This window comes from Amblyraja radiata, chromosome 12 (assembly GCF_010909765.2).
Source record: "Amblyraja radiata isolate CabotCenter1 chromosome 12, sAmbRad1.1.pri, whole genome shotgun sequence".
Lineage (NCBI taxonomy): Eukaryota > Metazoa > Chordata > Chondrichthyes > Rajiformes > Rajidae > Amblyraja > Amblyraja radiata.
In genome coordinates this window covers 33,851,409-33,871,725 of record NC_045967.1, presented here as the reverse complement: position 1 = coordinate 33,871,725, position 20,317 = coordinate 33,851,409, and the positions used below count along the sequence as shown (strand labels likewise).

The window sequence follows — 20,317 nt, the reverse complement described above, 5'->3', positions numbered from 1 at the left end:
AACTATGAAATCATGCAAGGGATTTTGGGGGGCGCCATGCTGTATGGTATGGCTTCCCAGCCTGCGGCTGTTCGTTTTTTCACTCTTTTTAAAAAATTTTAGTGAGTTCTAGTGTTTTGTTTTTGGAGTTCTAGTCTTTTTTATGTGGGGGTGGAGGGGGGGGGGAAGGTGCGAAGCTTTTCTCCGGGCTGCACTTTCGACCCGTCCTCGCGGCCTACCAGCGGGCCTGGAGCAGCGTTTCATGAGGGGACCGCCCAGAACCTTGGCTTCGGCAGCGGTACAGCGCTGGAGCGCTATCGCGGAGCGGGCGATGCCTTGCCCGGGTCACCGCGCTGGAACTCCGGTGAGCTGAGACCGCCGAGAAAAACATCGCGGAGCTGCGGGTCTGTGGAGCGGCCAGCTGCGGCGCTGACTTTAACATCGGGAGCCTGGGATCTCTCGGCGAGATCACCAGTGGTGGAGCTCCATCCAGCACGGCCTTGTTGGCTTCGGAAGCCGTGGTCTCCAGCCGTTCCAGGTGTCCCAAGCCGCTGAGAGGATTCTCCCGACATCGGAGCACCATCACCCGGCGAGAACGGCCTGGAACATCAGGCCTCCGTAAAGGCGACTGCGGAGGCCTCAATAGGCCCGACTATGGGGTGGACATGGGGATGGGGACTGAACATTGTGCCTTCCCTCATAATGGGAACCATTGTGGGGGGATGTTTTGTATGTTTAAATCTCTTTATTATTGTTATGTCTGTATTCTTTTTTTTATGTGCTGCATTGGCAATACGCATTTCACTACACCTATGGTGTATGTAGGTATGTTACAAAACTTACCTTCAGCGGCGCTGCAATTCTGCCACTGGCCGTGTGCGCGATTTTTGGCGCGTTTGAGGGGGGGGGGGCGGGGTTAAAACAGGGTTTTTTCCCGACCTGGTCCTGAATTATATTTGTTGGAGTGCAAGATGTTGCTAAAGAATCGTTCCTATGGCCGTTCTGTGTGTTTTTAAAAAAAATTCACCCGACAAGTTAATCGCTGGAATGATTTTAAAATCAGCTTCTGAAGCCTTCAATGCCGACAACTGGGACGGATTTTATGGAGAAAGTAGTTTATTTTTATGTATAAAAGTATTTCTTAAGATGTATTTAATTCACATTTTAAGTTGCGAAACGGTGATTTAAATGGCCATTAATTTACAGGTATTAAACATTAAATTCCTTCCATTTGGCCTATAAACCCATGTCAATGAGATTTAAAAATTATGTTATATTCTGAATTCTTGTGTGAATGTTATTTGGACACTTAGGCTATTTAAAAATGTTAATCTATTCTTAAGAAATGGATAGATGTTTAGATCTAGTAATTGAATTTTGTAATTAGCTACAATTAGGTAACTAACTAATTATATGCTTTAATTTCAAGTTATCTAAGTAAGATTGTTTCATATTTGTTTCAGAATGCTTCAATCTATAATAACTGAAAATTAATTTCAGTTCTCTTAAATTTTAAGAAAGTTATCGGCATTTAAATGTTCTCGATCACAGCTTTTGTGTTAAGTCAATCAAAAAGCAATAGGGAACAAGATGCCAATTTCCGAGTATGAAAATTGCCATAACTTTTTTAATACTGAAGATATGAAAGTGAATTTGGTGTCAAATTAAACTTCTTTTTATGCTTTATCTGATGGGATAAATTGCAGACTTGATTTTTAAAATCTCAAAATTTTGTAACATTGCTAGTGTATGTGACCAATAAATAACCTTTGTACCTTTGAACCTTTGGAAATGCATTTAAATAATGACATCCATTTACCTTGGATGAATATGGAATCATAACATTTACAAACGGGCCCATTCATTTTGTGCATATTTCATTAACTTGCTGTTTGCTAGAACTGCTCTTTGCAGATGCAAGCTTACTTGCATTTTATTATTACAAGCATTTCTGAGGTAAGGGGCTTCTCTATAATTTGGCAGATGAAGCCCTGAATTTGGGAAGATTACTGGATTCATAATCCTGTCTGTGTTTCCTGGTAGTTCAATACTGAACATTCAAGCTTCCTCACAGCGACTGGAATGAAAGTAGGTGGTAGCGGGCAAGGTTGTAATGAGTTGTGGCTGTCAGACAGTTACCACAAAGTCACGCTCGAGTTGCATATCAAACCCTGGCAAGAATAGAAAGTCTGCAAAGCCCAAGCGCGTATCCTGTACTCATTGCCTCTTCAGCCAAATCAACAGTATATTTAACTGGTGTTAAGTGGTTCTTGTAAGTAAGTGGAATTTCACAATTCTAGAACCAGGTGAGTCATGAGTAGGGGAGAGGAAGGGGGTTTCTTACACACAAGCTGTGTGATAGGTGTGTAGGTATTTTTAGAAACAATGACCTCACTGGTGGGAGAGTTCAAAGAGTTTTCGAATGTCAAAGCCATCCATTTTCTTTAAAGCAAACGTACCTAATTTGCATTGTTTTTTTTGGTGAGTCATTTTGAAGCTAGAGGCAGACAGACCAGGAAAGGTTATGCCTCACCAATACAAGAAATATTGTAAACATAGACATGTGCTTTCCCACAGTAACCGCAACTGCTACCTTGTGGGCTTGCTGGAAACATGAAACCAGGCTGAAAAGGACAAGGCAATAGCATCTGATTTATGTATAATGCATATCACCATCAGTCCTCTCCTAGATAGGATTAAGTCTTATTCGGATGTCATTCCATCAAATGTATTTTCTTACAACAAATCATTTAACAATGACTGGAAATAAAATGACGTCAATCTCTGACGTGAATCTCGCCCACGTTTTGCCAATGCAAGCAACATCCTGTTCTCATTTCTCTTCACAGTGCGTGCATTGTTACATTGTGGCCGTGAAATGTTCTTGTCATTGGACATTTATCATAAGGCGTGTAAAGGAAATCGAAGAATTGCTGTGCCTGGGTTATTTACAGGGCTGGTTTATCCTTGAATAACTTGTACATTTTTGAATTCCGTTTGTTCTGAAATTGTTGAAGTTGGCCAAGAAAGCAATGACGCTTGGAATGCCATTCACATCTCTTAGCACACCTCTGATTATATAGTGCATTCTGTGGTTGTTTAGTTTCACAACATTCAGTGCAGTGCTGGCTAGGCTCCAGGAGGTTTTGCCCACAGCCATTGAATATGTGGCACTAGCTCCACCCCCCCCCCCCCCCCCCCCCCCCTCACCTTCCCCAACCCAGATATAATCATTGTTCAAACTTAAAATTCTCAAGAATTTTCAAATTTTTCCATAGCCTTACCCTCCACCATTCAACACTATCTCTCCAATCAGCTTCTAGATTTTATCTGTGTCATCAGTTGCAAAGTCTAAAGTTCTGGAATTCCACACCCCTGCAGCACAATCCACTCTGTAGTTTTACAGATCCCACCTTTGAGAAGCTCCACAAAATCTTCCATGTTTTTAGTCTGAGACACAAGAGACAGCAGAAGCTTTGTTTTCCATGCTATCCAATCAAATCAGATGATATAATACATGCAATCAACCTAAACTCAAGTACAATAGGCAGAGCAAATGGTCAGATACAGAGTGCAGAATATAGTTCACAGCATTGTAGCGCACCAGTTCCAGAGAAAAAGTCAATGTCTGCAAAATGGTGGGATGAATGAGACAGTATCCCAGCTTATGGAAGCACCAAACGGAAGCCTGTTAACAGAGGGGACAAAGCTGTTTCTGAGACTGCCGCTACACACTGTCAAGGTTTTTTATCTATTGCCCTGCGTGAGCAGGCTGAAGAAGGGATGACTGGGGTGAGGCAAATCTTTGATTTTGGTGGCTGCTTTCCTGGCAGCATAAAATGTTGATGGAGTCAACGGTGGGAATTTGGTCTGCGTAATGGACTGAGCTACATCCACAACTCTCTGCAATTTCTTGCGGTGTTGGGCAGAGCTGTTCCCAAACCAAGCTGTGATATAATCCGACAGTATGCTTTCTACGGGGTATCTGGTGACGTTTATGAGTCTTTGTAAACATTCCAAATTCCTCAGTCTACTCAATGTGGTTGGTCCAGGACAGATCATTTGTGATATTTATGTTAAGGAACTTAAAGCTCTCAACCATGTCCACTTTGGCAACATTGATGCTGATTGGGGCATGTATCCCACTTGCTTCCCTAAGTCAATAACTTGTTCCTTCATCTTGTGACATTGGGGTGAAGGTTGTTGACCTGACACCATGCTACTAAGTTCTCAATCTCCTTCCAGTACTCTGTCTCGGCATTGTTCATAACCCAATCCACTAAGTGCTGTCACCTTCAAACTTGTACATGGAGCGAGCAAGTGCTGAATTTGGACAGACGGCGTAAAGAATTAGAAATGTTAACTTTAGATTTAGATTTAGGTTTTGATTTATAATTGTTACATGTACTGAGATGTAGAGGTGAAAAGCTTTTTTGCACGCTATCCAATCAAATAAGTCATGCCAAATTTCCTGAGTCTACTCAGGAAGTAGAGACTAAGATGTGCCTTCATAGCTGTCGCTTCAATGTGGTCGGTCCAGATCCTATGTAATGTTTACTCTAAGGAACATGATGCTCTCAACCGTTTCCACTATTGCACCATTGATGCTGTTTGGGGCATGTATCCCAAAGTTAATAACTAGCTCTTTCATCTTGCTGACATTGAGGGAGGGGTTGTTGTCCTGACAACATGTTACTAAGTTTGCTATCTCCTTCCTGTACTCACGCTCATCATTGCTTGTGATCCAAACCAGCGTAGTGGTGTCATCTGCAAATGTATAGATGGAGTTAGAGCTGCATTTTGACTGGCGACATAAAGTAGTTGCAACGTTAACTTTAAATTTAGATTTAGATTTGGGTTTAGATTTATTATTGTCACATGTACTAAGATATAGATTAGAATAGAATGGAATAGAATGCCTTTTATTGTCATTCAAACAGACAAGGTTTGAACAAAATTTCATTCCTACAGTCATGACATTACAAAAATAAACCAAGACACACACTTAACAAAATCATCCATCACAGTGAATCTCCAACACCTCCTCACTGTGATGGAAGGCAAAAGTCTTATCTCTTCCCATTGTTCTTCTCCCGCGGTCCAGCAGTCCAACTGCAGCATCGAGGCGACTGGGGCTCACGATGTTAAAGCCCCCGGCTGGCGATGGTAAGTCCTGTTTAAGCTGCGTGGCGATGTTAGACCCCGCTCCGAGTCATTTAAACCCCGCGATTCCGGCGGGAGAAGTTGCCATTGCGAGAATTCTGAAAAGCGGTCTCCCACCAGGGACCTGCGAGCTCCCGATGTTCCTGTCGACAGGGCCTGCGGCCGGAGCCTCCGAAGCTCCGAAGTCGGGTTGCAGCCGCGCGCCATCACAGCTCTCCCCGCTCCGAAGTCGGCCAGCTCCGCGATGGCAAGTCCACAGGCTCCGCGACAGGAGCCCTCAGGTTGGTTCCAGTTGGAGGCCGCCGTCGGCTCCACGATGTTAGGCCGAACGACACCAGAGACCCGACAGGGAAAAATCGGGTCCCCGTACAGGGAGGAGATTAAACGGTTTCCCCCACCCCTCCACATATACACAGCTAAAAAATAATAAAAATAAGAACCAAAAACATACATCTAATGGGACAAATATTGAAAAAAAGACAGACGAACTGCAGTCGAGCTGCTGCCGTTAGGCACCGCCACTTCGCAGATATAGCAAATGGCTGTGTTTTCCTTGCTATCCAAACATAATCAGAAAGCACTATACATGAGTACAATCAAGCCAAACTCAAGTACATTAGGTAGAGCAAAAGGAAGGGTACAGAGTGCAGAATGTAGTTCTCATCATTGTAGCGCAACAGTTCTAGAAAAAGTCCAATGTCTGTAACGGGTTGGAGATTAATCAGACAGCACTCTAGCTTGGAAGGACCATTCAGAAACCTGATTGTTATCAGGGAAGAAGCTGTTCCTGAGTCTGGTGGTGCCGCTTTTAAGCCTCTATAGCTTCAGCCCTAAAGCAGTGAGGAGAAGAGGGATTGAACGGGGTGGGGCAAGTCTTTGATTATGTTGGTTGATTTTCCAAGGCAGCGTAAAGTGTAGATAAAGTCAATGGTGGGAGCCTGGTCTGTGTGATGGACTGAGCTTCTCCCACAACTGCAATTTCTTGCAGTCTTGGGCAGAGCAGTTCCCAAACTAAGTTATGATGCAACTCGACAGTATGTTATCTATGGTGCAACTGTAGAAGTTAGTCAGAGTCTTTGGAGATATGCCAAATTTCCTCAGGAAGTGGAGACTTAGAGGTTCCTTCGTGAGTTTCGCTTCCATGTGGTTGGTCCATGACAGATCGTTGGTCATATTTATGCCAAGTAACTTGAAGCTCTGAACCATTTCCTAATGGCACCATTGATGCTGCTTGCTACATGTATCCCTCATGCTTCCTGAAGTCAATAACTAGCTCCTTCATCTTGCTGATATTGAGGGAGGGGTTGTCATCCTGACACCATGTTACTAAGTTAGCTATCTCCTTCCTGTACTCTGTCTCATCATTACTCGGGATCTGACCCAGCACAGTGGTGTCATCTGCAAACTTACAGACGAGTTAGAGCTGAATTTGGACAGATGACATGAAGAAGTCGAATCATTAACTTTACATTTAGTTTTAGGTTTAGATTTATAACTGTCACATGTACTGAGATATAGTGAAAAGCTTTATGTTGCAGGCTATACAATCAAATCAGATAGTACTATACATAAATACAATCAAGCTGATGTCAAGTATAATGAGTAAAGCAAAAGGAGAGATATTGAGTGCAGAATATAGTTCTCTGCATTGTAGCCATGATCATATTGAATGGTGGTGCAGGCTCGAAGGGCCGAATGGCCTACTCCTGCACCTAGTTTCTATGTTTCTATGTAGTGTACCAGTTCCAGAGAAAAAGACCAATGTCTGCAAGAAGGTATAGATGAATCGGGCAGGTCCAGACAGTACCATGGCTGATAGAATGACAATTCAAAAGCGTGATAACTGAGGGGGGAAAAGCTGTTTCTGATTTGAATCCTTCACTACCAGTCACCGGCTGGTTAGGAACAAACTATTTCTGACAACTTCAAGTACTACAATGGTACAACAGATTGTTTATTGTTCTGCGGCTGTTAGTGTTTTGAAAAGGAATTCTGGAACATTTCAAGATAGTTTGACAAGATTTGACTCTAGCTCTATCAATATTTACTTTGGAAGTTCTTTCAGGGCCACCTAAAACGAATGAGTGTGGTACTAATCTGTCTAATGGAATCTCCAATTGAAAAGGAGTTGAGATGTTAAGTTACAGTTGTTTAAGACGTCAGTAAGGCCACATATGGAGTATTGTGTTCAATTTTGGTCAGCCTGCTATAGGAATGAAGTTGTTAAGCTGGAAAGAGTGCAGAGAAGACTTACGACAATGTTGTCATGATTTGAGGGCCTAAACTGTAGGGGGAGATTGGTCAGGCTAGGACTTTATTCCCTGGAGCACAGGAGGATGAGGGGTGATCATGAGTCTCTGAATCTGTTGAAAGAATGGGAGAAAGTCATGAAGCTAGACAGTGCAGCATCAGCCACTGCAGGAGAGAGGGACAAGAGGGCAAAGTAACAAAAAATACCTTCCCTTGCATGTGTGAGATTCCTTCTCCACCATTTTGTGCCTACCATTAACCTTCTATACATTCTATTCATTAGAATCCTCTGAGATAGCAGGTATCCTGCAAGTACTTCAGAATTGTTTGTACTTTCCTGCAGCCAACCACTAAATGTCAACAAGGCCACCACATACCTTCAGTGGAAACAGCAGATTTTCCTCACACACAGTGCTCCACAAAGACTGCACCTGATTAGCATTTGGGTAATAAACTCGCAGTCTACTTTTACAATTCCAGGCAAATTCATGTTATGCCAATTAGATTCAAAGATGACATAAACCTAAACTCCAAAGCAGGTGCCATCCCATGCCCGTGTGGAATCTTGTAATCCCTGTTACAGGGAAACCTGTCCTTTCATTACTGACTAGGAAATTCAGCCCATCGTCTGGATTATGTCAAATTGCAAAGTCTTGAATTGCTAAATTACATTTTCTAAATTTTTGGACAATGCTGTAGTTGGATTTCATTAATATAATTTATTCGGTTTCTTCATTTGTCTCTTTGTCAATTCTCATATATATCTATCTATGTTTTATATTTTCTTGGCTTCTCACTCAATCAATTAATGGATGAGGTTGATTTATTTACCCCAATATGCTCTTTACATGGTCCACAGAAAAACATATCAACATCATTTCCAACAAGATGCAAATTGTCTCCTTTACTGGCAATTTATTCCCATCCGTATTGATCCCAATTATTATGTAGGTGACTAAAATACATTTTACATAAGTGTCAATACTTATCAATTTAGAAAGCAAGTCCATCACAAATTCATCATGAGAAGCATCACTGTTGGCTTTATGTGTAGAAAGGAACTGCAGATGCTGATTTACACCAGAGATAGACACAAAATGCTGGAGTAACTCAGCGGGACAGGCAGCATCTCTGGAGAGAAGGAATGGGTGACGTTTTGGGTCAAGGCCAAGGGTCTAGGACCACGAAATATCACCAATTAACTTCTCTCCAGATATGCTGCCTGTCCTGCTGAGTTACTCCAGCATTTTGTGTCTACCATTTGCTTTATGTCTTCAATGGATGCAGATTTTGAAAACAAAGTCCAATGCAAATTTGCTACTGTATCACAGATGTTTCACAGCCGTGTACAAAACACAAACAAGGGAGTCATGCACAGAGGTATTTCCTCACCACATTTTTCTTCTTCTTTCCTGCAAACATCAGATTCTAGCTTTACCTCATTATCACCATAAGACAATATCAAGTATTTAGAGGACAGGTTCCACTGCCATTGGTCTCTATCACAAATTCTGATGAGTATCGTTAGAATTGTCCCCTTAGTAACATCCTTCTGAGATCCTTCTGCACTCTTTCCAGCTTTATGAAATTGTTCCTACATCAAGATGACCAGAACTTCACATCATTCTCCAAGTGCAACTGTGGCTTCAGCTGTTCTCCCACAAAATCTCTCAAATCTTCCCCTCTGACTAATTTTCTTGAAACCAAACTTTCTGACCAACCATTTGGGCATCTACTTCAAAATCTCCTTATATTTTTCACTCTGAAGTAATATTTGAAATCAGTCTTATGTGTTAGAATGTTTAGGTGCAGTAAATGCTTGTCATTCACCAATGACTCAAAATCCAATTTGGCATCTATGGGGCACTGAACCAATAGCATGACCACACTATCTTATGACTGTAAACAAGAACTGTTGCACAGTTCAGAGACCAGTTCAATATATTTGGCACTTGGATCATTATAAAAATAATTTCACTGGTACATTAATATTATTTCTCTCTCAACAGTAAGAGAAACAGGGTTAATACGTCTTGACCTTATAGTATTTCCAAGATTTTCTGTTTCCCATTAGAGTTTCAGCATTTGCTCTTCCTTTTATTGTTCTGCAGCATGACGTTTGCACAGAAAACATTGATAGGCAAAATGCCAACTTGCCATTTCAAGTTCAAAAACCATCCTTCAGTGGTCTAACTGATAATGGAAACTAAAATATATTGTTGTAAAGAGACAACGAAGACACAACAGACCCTGGAAACATTCATTATGTTAGTTGGAAAGCTAAATTCTCTCTTTGACGAATACAAAACAATACCAGTCTATTTTTCTTAAAACGAACCTCTTGGGAACCTGCTTCAAAATCTCCTTACGTGTTTCACTATCAAAAAATATTTGAAAACACCCGTTTATTTCATATTTTCCCACGGAAGAAGTCCAGTTACTGATGTAAGACCACATATTTCGAGAGCAGCGAGCACTAGTTACTGGTTTCAGTCAAGTCCTCGACACTTCCTTGTTAATTACAAGATATAATATATTTTGAACCAATGCCAAGATGCTGACCCAATGTTGCTTCAGAGTTCCTGTCATTAACTTGCCTTCCTGATGTTGTTTTGCTTTCTTCATTTAAGTAGTTCAACTTTCCGCAATCCTTCCTAAATTCAATCAGCTGCGATTGTCGTGATTTGCAAACGGCTGGGAAACTGTTGTACTCACGGGACCATTTTGCAGGCATTAATTGCCAAACGCAGAATGAGGGCACTGGCTTTCTTTGTGCTTTTGGTCTCTTGCCTGGTCAAGGATTCCTCAATGATAATTAGGAAGCACCACATTGCAGCTGTGGAAATTAACTGGGATTACAGGAGCAGCAATCCCCTCTCATGGCATGGAACTGGAAAATCAAGGTAAGTGATAACGTTTATTCTCAGGCAATTTAAGTATGGCGTATGTGTTTCCATACTCCCCAATATCACAGACCTGCTAGTATAGATGACAATTGTCATTGTATTTCGGGATGGAGCAAGCATGGTTACATTTATAAACTGATAACATATTGAGGCATATGCTTTAATTTCTGTTTTTGCCATCCAGTGAGTACTTTATAAAGCAGGGAAATAAATTAATATTTGAAATATTGAATTCCAGCACAGACCTTTCCTTTTTTTGTCACAGTAATTAATTGTTTGCTGTATTTAAGTATCGCTTTCCTGAAAGGCATGGAACAAGAGTTTTTACATGGGGAGAATCAGCATTACAGTCCACATTATAGTCAACTATCTGGAGTGAGAGACAAACCAGGAGTGTGAGTCTGACTAAATCCCGGATCCTTGCTGTTTGTCTTCGAGGACTGTATTTAGAGTTATTGGTTAATCAGAAGTAACGAAGAATGCAGGATTACCCAACAAAGCTGAAAATAAATAAATGCCCACATTTTGTTTCTCTGCAGGCCACCATTTACTTCCAGAACCTTTCCTCTGTACAGGAAGGCAGTTTTTATGGAATTCAAAGATTCTTCATTTCTCATACCAGAACCAAAGCCTACGTGGATGGGTAAGAAATATGTTTTCACATGGGGAGAATCAGCATGGTGTTACCAGAGTGGCGATTTCCTTCGTCACTATTGGTCCACACATTCTTGGATCAATCAATTGACCAATTCTTCCATGGTCCTTGAAGAGCTTTGGTGAGGGCCATTTATTACTGATGCAGGGGAGGGATAATTCAAGCAGAGTCTCGTCTACTCTCTTCACTCATGGAATTGGGAATAAATGTATAAATGCAGTTTGGCTGCACACATTAAACAGCACAATATTTTAGATCTATTGCATTTGAATTTAACTAAAATGTAGAAATCGATGAAAATTCCTTTACTCTGAATTAAAGATTATTCTCAATAATTATAACTGACGATACAAAATCACCGTAAAACACAAAGTTTGATTCTATTTTGGATTATTGTTTTTTTTAAACAGAATTCTCTTAACAATTTTCCTTTTTGGATTTTGTGTGCTTGTTTCCCTCTCCCCTACCTCCCCACCAAACTGATCATGGTCATGTACACATTGTAATATAAGTTTATCCTAGTTTTGTCCAGTCCGGACGAAACTAGGGACAAAACAGTCTGGGCAAGTCCGTACTAAAACTGTCCTGTCAGAGAGCGACCTTCCAGTGTTTCCCCATGACCTCTCTCACCCCTCTCACCCCTGGGAAAATATCTGTGCCTTACCACACCAGCTTCATTCAGTGGCATGGCAGTAATAAGTAGCTGAGTCACAGAAGTTAGATTAAGCAAGTTTGGTAGTCCGAAAAACGCAAGGAATTATGGGATTTGTCAAAGGTCGAATGCTATAAATAAAAATCGAACAAAGCGCTGTAGATTCAGTGAGTATAGTTTGGGTCCGATTTTTTGTCTTTTTTCGGTGGGAGACGGGGGGAGGGGGGGAAGACCGGGGGGGGGGGAGATGGGACGGGAGGGGGGGGGTGGGGGAGAGACCCAGGGGAGGGGGGAGACCGGGGGGGAGCGCGCCGCAAGCGCTGCCAAACCGCCACTGGACCATCCCCGGGCCCCCCCCCGCCCCCCCCCCACACTCAAGTGTCCCTCAAGGTGGCCGGAGACGTACAGATCGATGGGACACTAACCCCCAGGCCCACCACCAGCGCAGAGAAGCACCAACCCCAGCTCACCTGTTGTGCATGAAAATATGAGTAGCATATTTAAGGTCTTGCGCAATTATACTTTATTACTCAACTTGGCGATCAGAATACAAGAAGCTTGTTAATTACTCTCGTGTCCGAGTCTTATTTTAAAGTCTGTTTCAAGCGAAAATACACAACAACTTTGTGACGAGGATGGGATTCCCTTAGCAGGAACAGAACAGCGATCGATTGTAGGTATTCCCAAGATCAAAAAGAAAGTTAAAGAAGAGTTTGTATTTGGCGCACAGAGTTGGAATGGCACCAGGCAAAACGGCAAGAGAAGGTCGGAACGGGAACGCAAGATCGCCAGGCAACAAGCGGTGCTGTAGCGGGGCAGCACAGCTCACCGAATAGCGCAGCTGGAAGTTTGAAGCCTAACCAGCAGAACAACGATGGTGGTTGCTTACCTGGAACGCTTTCCAGTGCCGAGCAGCCCGCGGCCAGGTCCAGCAACCGCCACCGATGTTGAGTGAGTGTCCAGTGCCGTGCAGCCCACGGACAAGTCAAGCGGACCGCCACCAGCGACGAAGCAGAGTCTCCGAGAGCCAGCGCCGGTGAAAACAAAAGGGTCCAGACCCAAAACGTGGGCAAGTGACGAAGAAGGGTCCCGACCAAACCTTGGCAAGTCTGAAGAAGGGTCCCAACCCAAAGCGTCAGAAAAGCCAGCAAAGCCAGCAAAGCCAGCCGTGAAGACAGCAAAGCCAGCCCGTAAAGACAGCCCAAGAGGTCGCCGAGGCACCGGAGTCCAGAGACAGTCAAGTCGGACCGGTGAATTCCTCACAGCAAAAAGCTGGACTTTACAAATTTAATGTATTGTTAATTAATAACAATAATTTAAGGAAATATGTGTGCATCGCATGTATATGGCTTGAAATATATTAGTATTTTATTAATATTAGTAGGTTGGTATAAATCGATTATTATATTAGTATAATTATTATATTGGTGTATTAGTATAAATCGATTAGTATAAGATAATTATTAGTTGTGAATTTACTGGATAACTGCTCAGTGTGTAAAGGAATTGTTCATCATTGTTCAACTTCTGTCAAGGAGAAGCTATACTTCACCCTCGTTAGACCTCATTTGGACTACGCAGTTACAGCACGGGACCCATACACAAATAAAAACATTTCTTCCATCGAACGTGTCCAAAGACAGGCAGCTCGATTTGTTACTAACACCTATGAGAGAGAAGCGAGTGTTACCAAACTTCTGAATTCTCTGGGGTGGAACCCTCTCCAAGACAGACGTGAAGCTCACCGTTTGACCTGTTTTTACAAAATGTTAAATGGTCAGCTCGACATAGACTACAAGACCTACACCAAACCCAAACCAATTAGGAGCAGACGAGGGCATTCGATCCAATTTGTGATTCCAGCTACCAAGCCAGATGTATGCAGCAATTTGTTCTTCCCCCGCACAATTAAAGCATGGAATAATCTCCACCCTACTATAGTTATCCAACCAGATGCAACTAAATTTAAGGTAGCTCTTTCTTCCCAATAACCCTTTCTGGCTTAACTCCTCCCTCCACCACCTCCAGTTTAAATTCTATTTGGAATATTTTGGAGGACCAAGAAACCAAGAACCAAGAATTGTCCATTGCAGAGAACACTGTGTAAGAGGACGGCACATTGTGTACCTGAATAGCAACAATGTAGCCATGGCTAATTCAATTGTAGGGAATGTGCCCCAGTTAGAATCTGGGTATACTTTTGAGGAATGGACCGAAGTCTTAGAGGCTTGGTTCACTTCAAATGATATCACTACAGAAGAGAAGAAGAGCATTGTTCCTTACGGGTTTAGGAAGCAAGGGTTATCACACCCTACGTGTGTTGCTGCAGTCAGCGAAGCCCGCTAGTAAAACGTACGAGGAATGTAAGGAGGCATTAATTGCTAATTTCTCGCCAAAACCAACAGAAATCGTGCAAAGATATCGGTTTCATACATGCACGCATGTAAGTGAAACAATCCCACAGTTCCTAGCACAGCTTCGACAGTTAAGTGAGGGGTGTAATTTTAAGGAACTGGGGAATATGCTAAGGAATAGGTTGGTGGTAGGATGTGCAGATATTAACATCCAGCGAAAACTGTTGGGTACACCGAAATTAACCTTCGAGAACGCAGTCAATATTGCGATGTAGGTTGCTAAACAAGATGTAGAGCAGATCAAGAAGATCGGAAGGCCTCAAGATGATTTTACCTCCGTCCATCAGCTTCAAAGGACGGAGCCTGGACTAAAGAAGACAAGGAGTCCACCAAGGGCATCCAGACACAAGGTTCAATACTCCAAGAAGTGCGGCAGCCATAAGCCAGCGGCATCAATTCCGAGATGGTAGGCGCTTCAGGTGCTCGGGAAGGGGTCACACCCAAAGCCAGTGTGATGCTGTTAGAGCTTACCAGCAGAGGAGGAGACAATTCCAGAAAAAAGCAAACCACTTGGAGGAGACTGATCAGAGGATTGTATGAGCCACTTGGAAGATGAATCGATCAACAGGTTGACGAACTCTGACCCATATACAGCCACTGTGATAGTGAACGGCAGGGAGGTACAACTAGAAGTTGGCACTGGAAGTCCATGGGCTATCGTACCAGAAGAGGTCTTCAGAAAACTCGGTCAGGACCCCAGACTAGATCCCTGTAGCCTTAAGCTGAAATCCTACATAGGAGAGAAGGTTGACATCTACGGACAAGCAGAGGTACAGGTACAGCTCGAACCTCACAGGAAGCGAGAAACGCTCACCCTAGTGGTAGTAAAGAAAGGTACAAGCCTATTGGAAAGAGACTGGTTGAGGAAGTACCCTGGATTGTTGTCAAATCTAGCCAGCCAGCCAGAACATGCCGGGTCCAAGCCTAGGTCCACTGAGTAGCATAGATAGTTTGCAAGAGACAATGAGCTCAGTAGTCAACAAACTTCTGAAAGAACTTCAGAGAGGGACGAACCTCCAGCCCATAGTTATAACGCAACATCACAACCAGAAACACAACCCAAGCCTGATTTCGCAGATAACATGCAAAGTCCAACTCAGACAGAGAGACATTGCCGGTCTAATAGGACTTAAAGAACACCTAAAAGATTTGACGATTTTGTTCTTTATAAATAAAAACACATAAAGCAAGGTGTCATTTATTTGGTTTGCCATACCATGTTTAAGGAAGATGTAAAAATCATGTGCCAAGTTTATGCATGATTATTACGGTTATAATGATGTAATTATAAGATGCCTTTAATAATAAAACTTGGGAACAGTGTATTAGTCAATTATATTTTGGGGTAAAAGATCATATACCGTGAAGGTGAAATTGTGTTACCTGCCTCCGTTAAAGGGGGAGGAGAGTTGTGTATGAAAATATGAGCAGTATATTTAAGGTCTTGCGCAATTGTACACATGCGCAGGGAGACTCAACTTGCCGATCAGAAAACAAGAAGCTTGTTAATTATTCCGAGTCTTATTTTAAGGTCTGTTTCAAGCGCAAATACACAACATCACCTCCGCCTCTCCTGCCGGGCCAACCGACAGCCGTGTCCGATGACACCAGAGGCCCCAGGCCCACAGCCAGCACGGAGAATCCACAGACCCACAGCCAGCGGCAACTCCAGCCCAACCCTGCTCCAACTCCAGAGGATATCGCTCCCCGATGGGCCGCTACGGCGACAAGTGCCAGTTTGCCCACGGCCTGGCCGAGCTATGCTCCCTGAGCTGCCACCCCAAGTACAAGACGTACCTTGCACACCACCAGCTACTGCCCCTACGGTACCCACTGCCACTTCATGCACAACCCCGAGGAGGAGCGAGGGCCCCGGCCTCGCCTGCGCCAGAGTACCGGCCTGGGCTCAGCCTCCTCTGGTCCGGCACTCGACTGGGCCGCCAAACCCCAACTGAAGTTGGAGCTGGCCCGGACTCTGGGCTTGGGGCTGGGCAAGGGAGGGTGAGGAGGTTGCTGCTGCCGCCAGCACCACCATCACCAACAGTACCCGCAGCTCCAGCAGGCGCCCGGCCAGTCCATGGCCAGTAGGAGCCCACCGCAGATTCTCTCTCTGACCAGGATGACTCCAGCAGCAGCGGCTCCGAGTCGCCCGTCTTCACGCAGGGCCGGTGGCTGCCCATCTTCAGCAAGATCTCGGTGTCCGACTAGTGACCTATGACCTGGGCATGCCCAGTTGGAATATCGAAATCGCTTATTCCAAACAGATATTACTGTTCTGTAGTCCAAGACACCAGCCAGATTTCTGCCATTAGTTGGGTTCTTTGAGTAGTCACTTTAACGATGCATTGGCTATCAGTTTGATTACAGATTTTGCTATATAACCAGATGTGTGTGTGTGAGTGTGTGCGTGTGCGCGCGTGTGTGTGTGTGTGTGTGCGTGCCTGTGCATGCGCGCCTGTGTATGCCCGGGTGATAGAGCCACAGAGCTGTACAGCAAAGAAACAGGTTCCTCAGGGTCGCTCGGCCCTACTTGTCCAAGTTGCTATTCTGACCTAGTCCCATTTGTCTGCATTTGGCCCATATTTATCAAACCCTTCCTATCCCTATGTCTGTCCAAATGACTTTTGTATCCAAGTGCGTGTGCGTGCACGTGTGTGTGTTTTCCTGCACACAGTGAAAATTTGTTTTCACAGTACACAGAAATATGTATTAAAAACAGAATACAATCTGGAGATATTCAGCTGGTCAGACTGCACAGGTGGAGGAAAGAACAGAGTTAACATTTCAGTACGGAAAGCCATATGGTCCTGATCTATTACTCATACTTAGAAATCTCCATAGACATTGACCCCAATATATCCTTGCATTGTTTTTCATATATTTAGTTTAATTTAGCTTCCAAGTTTTCATAGAAACTACTGCCAAGTAAAATAGACAAGTCTCATACTTAGTTAAAAAATGTCAATCTACTGTATCAGTTGACATTGTTTCCTCTCAGAGCAACCAGAATAAACAAATATAACAAACAAATTAAATAGTTTTATTGGTCTTTGCTGAATAATGTCACAAAGGATCATATTGAAAACGGAGTTTTGTTAACCTCTATTTATACATTGCTGTCCAGAATTTGTCTGATTTTTTATTTCCATCAGATTTTGACCCTTTACTGACCAATGTGACCACTTTTAGAGCAATTGTCTCATCACCACTGTAATGAAAACTATACATCAATGATTATCCCCCACCCTTACATTACATGCAATCTCCTTCATGAACTTCACAAGTTAGACAAAAAGATGCAGGTAGCAAGTGCCCTGTCGTATCATTTAGCCAAGATGACTGGTGACCAACAAGTTTAAGTCAAATGCACTTTATCCCTTTCACTTTTGAGAAACACTCCACTTTGCCTTTGATTCGTAGCAAATCTATTGCTCTGAACTTGTAGCCCAAGTCAAAGGATAGCTCATGATCCAAAGAACTCAGCAAGGTTTGCAGGCAGAAAAATCAATGAGAATATCCAGCAAATTCTACTGCAATAGATCTGAATCGTGAAACAAAGTCATTCAACTCAGGTATTTGGAATGTGCTTCACATGCCATTTCTAATTTTTCATTGCATTTCTGTTTTTTTTTAATGTTTTGATCCCCTGAGGTCAGTGATGGCTCCTTTAGGCAATCATCACAACACCAAGAATACATCTAAGAGATACGTTTATTTCATTGAAGCTCAGATGAGTATTTGGCATATTAAAGGTTTTATTTAGAGGGATAAGGTGGTAAAACAGGATCATTTCTGTCTATGTTCATACGGGATATTGGATGTAATTTAGGCACCAGACTAGGAGAACTAAATCAAAGTAGTGCAGGAATTCTCCTTGACTTTCATTGTGTAATGTGTGTAGAGCTTGATCAAATTCTTACTGTTACTATTGTACTTCATACTATTCTGCTATACTATACTACAGGCAAGTGGTTCACATATTATTATCTTTTCTAGGGATTCTTGGTCCCACAATTCGAGCAGAAGTTAACGACAAAGTTATAATCCACTTTAAGAACCTAGCATCGCGGCCATACAGTATTCATCCGTTTGGGATCTCCTATTGGAAGATGTCAGAAGGTGAACCCCAATTTTAATTATGTTTTATACTTTGAGATAATCGGCTTCCAGAAGCACCAATGTGATAAAGGTACAAGCAGTCCACCGCGACAACCAGCCCTGCCAATTCATGGACTGCTTATAAGTATGACCAATCAAACTGATCCAGAGTATCAATGGCTGCATGCTCACATAAGGCTTTACGTTTAATTTTTACATCATTAAGTGGTTTTGCTACATTTTATTTTATGACATGGTGTTGATATTATGCCTTATCGCAGACATATTCTTTTGCCATATTTCTTATCTGGAGAAACAGATGAAGAAAGAACCATTTACATAGTTAATTAAATTATTGACGTGCCTGTCCTCCTGAGCCACATTGTAAAGAATGTCCGGGCCTCCTAGTGTATCATTTGAACTCCAGCTTAAGATAAACTCCATCTGTTAGGCTTAACATAAATCCGGATGTTCTCCAATCAAGGCTGCAGCCAATTTATTCTTCTTGCGAAATCCAGCCAGGATGTTTTGATTCTGGCAGCGCACCATTGCACTAGGCTAACCCTAAATGGTAGTAAACAGAGGCACAAATAGGAAATTGGTGGAATAATTTATGTTTCATTCCGCAGTCTGTCTTTCACTGTTTCGGAAGTAACTAAACTCTCATGACCACCTAATCATGTTTGGAGCTGCTGTTTGAAAGGAGAAACCTATCCACAATGAGTAAATTATGCCATGACATCTTTCACAACCATTAACTATTGGAGCAGTCATGGAGATTGCAGTTTAAGATTCCATTCAGCAAAACAGGTTCCATTCAGCAAAACAAACCGAGCACAAGTATTGTGTTGCAGTGAATGTGATCAAGTTCTGGAGTGGGTTTTGAGACTAAATCTTAGAAACTGCACCCGGTTTACAGTGAGAAGAAGTGCTTTTCGATATGATGACCAAATAAACAATTTAAAATAACTTGACCATAAAAATATGCATTTCTGAAACTGTACATAATCTTTTCACAAGGAACCAAAGAAACATCCTGATACTTCATTTCCATCTTCTGCCCAACAAGGGTTGAGTTGAACATGCAGACATAATGATGACAAGCACAAGCCTCGCTATATTTTGTAATCATATGATTATGAGTTTTTGAGTGATTACTGTCTGTTATTTCTCCAGATTAGGTAATGAGGTGCATAGATGGGATAGTTAATGAGGTGTTTCTCCCATAATAGACGTACCAATAATGATAGGTCATACGTTTAAGGTAAGAAGGGAATTTAGAAGGGAGATGAGGAAGAATGTTTTCACTCAGGTTGAACTCTGGAATGCACAGTCTGAGGACACGATGAAGGCAGAGATTGTCACAAATTCAAGAAGTATTTAATTATTGCACGATAATGCTACACTGATGCAATACTGGAGTTAAATATTTTTCTCCCCCCATTTACTATGGGAATAAATTCCCATGGCAGTCAAATTCAATATTTATTTGTTGCAACTGTGAGCATCAAGATTGAAACCAAATAGATCTGAATGAAGATTAATTCACAAAGATTACGTACAATGAATGGTCGGGCCCTTGCAAGTATAAAAAAACCAGAAGGACCTCAGTGTACAAGGCTACATACAGCACAGGAAAATAAGAAAGTGGAGAAGGCATACAAGGCACTTACCTTCCAATGTCTGGAATCTTGAGAATAAGAGCAGCGATGTTACGGTAACATTTTATTAAACATTAGTTTCATCATAGCAGAAGTACTGTGTGTGAAGTTCTGGTCACCATACTCTAGGAAGGATGTGATTGCACTAGAGATGATGCAGAGGAGATTCACCAGGATATTATCTGCGATTAAATGCGGTACATTTGAATTATGACAGACAGGATAGGCTGGGTTTATTCTCCTTGGTGGGAAGGAGGCTGAGGAGGAACATCATAGACAAAAAAGATTTGTCTCATAAAGATAGAAGATATGTTAGGTAGTAGGAAACGTTTCCACATTGTCGAGATGGGTTAAGCTAGGATTAGGGTCTGGAATAATAGGTTTAGAGGAGATTGAGGAAGACCTTTTTCATCCAAAGGTTGGTTGGAATCGGAAATGTACTACCCGGTGATGCGGCGGGGGCAAGTATTCTTTCAATATTTAAGAAGCATCCAAACATGATCTTGAATTGTCATGACATAGAAGGTTATAGACCAATG

The 20,317-nt window shown here is 42.4% G+C and overlaps 1 protein-coding gene across 1 annotated transcript in view; it reads left to right on the top strand.

Moving 5' to 3' along the window:
• Positions 1-9,967: 9,967 nt before the first annotated feature.
• f8 (coagulation factor VIII) overlaps positions 9,968-20,317 on the top strand; it is a 56,068-nt gene continuing 45,718 nt past the window's right edge. The window contains exons 1-3 of the mRNA XM_033030455.1: positions 9,968-10,295; positions 10,838-10,941; positions 18,016-18,138. Coding sequence (XP_032886346.1) covers positions 10,144-10,295; positions 10,838-10,941; positions 18,016-18,138 — 379 coding nt within the window. The 5' untranslated portion in view covers positions 9,968-10,143. The remainder of the gene's footprint in view (positions 10,296-10,837; positions 10,942-18,015; positions 18,139-20,317) is intronic.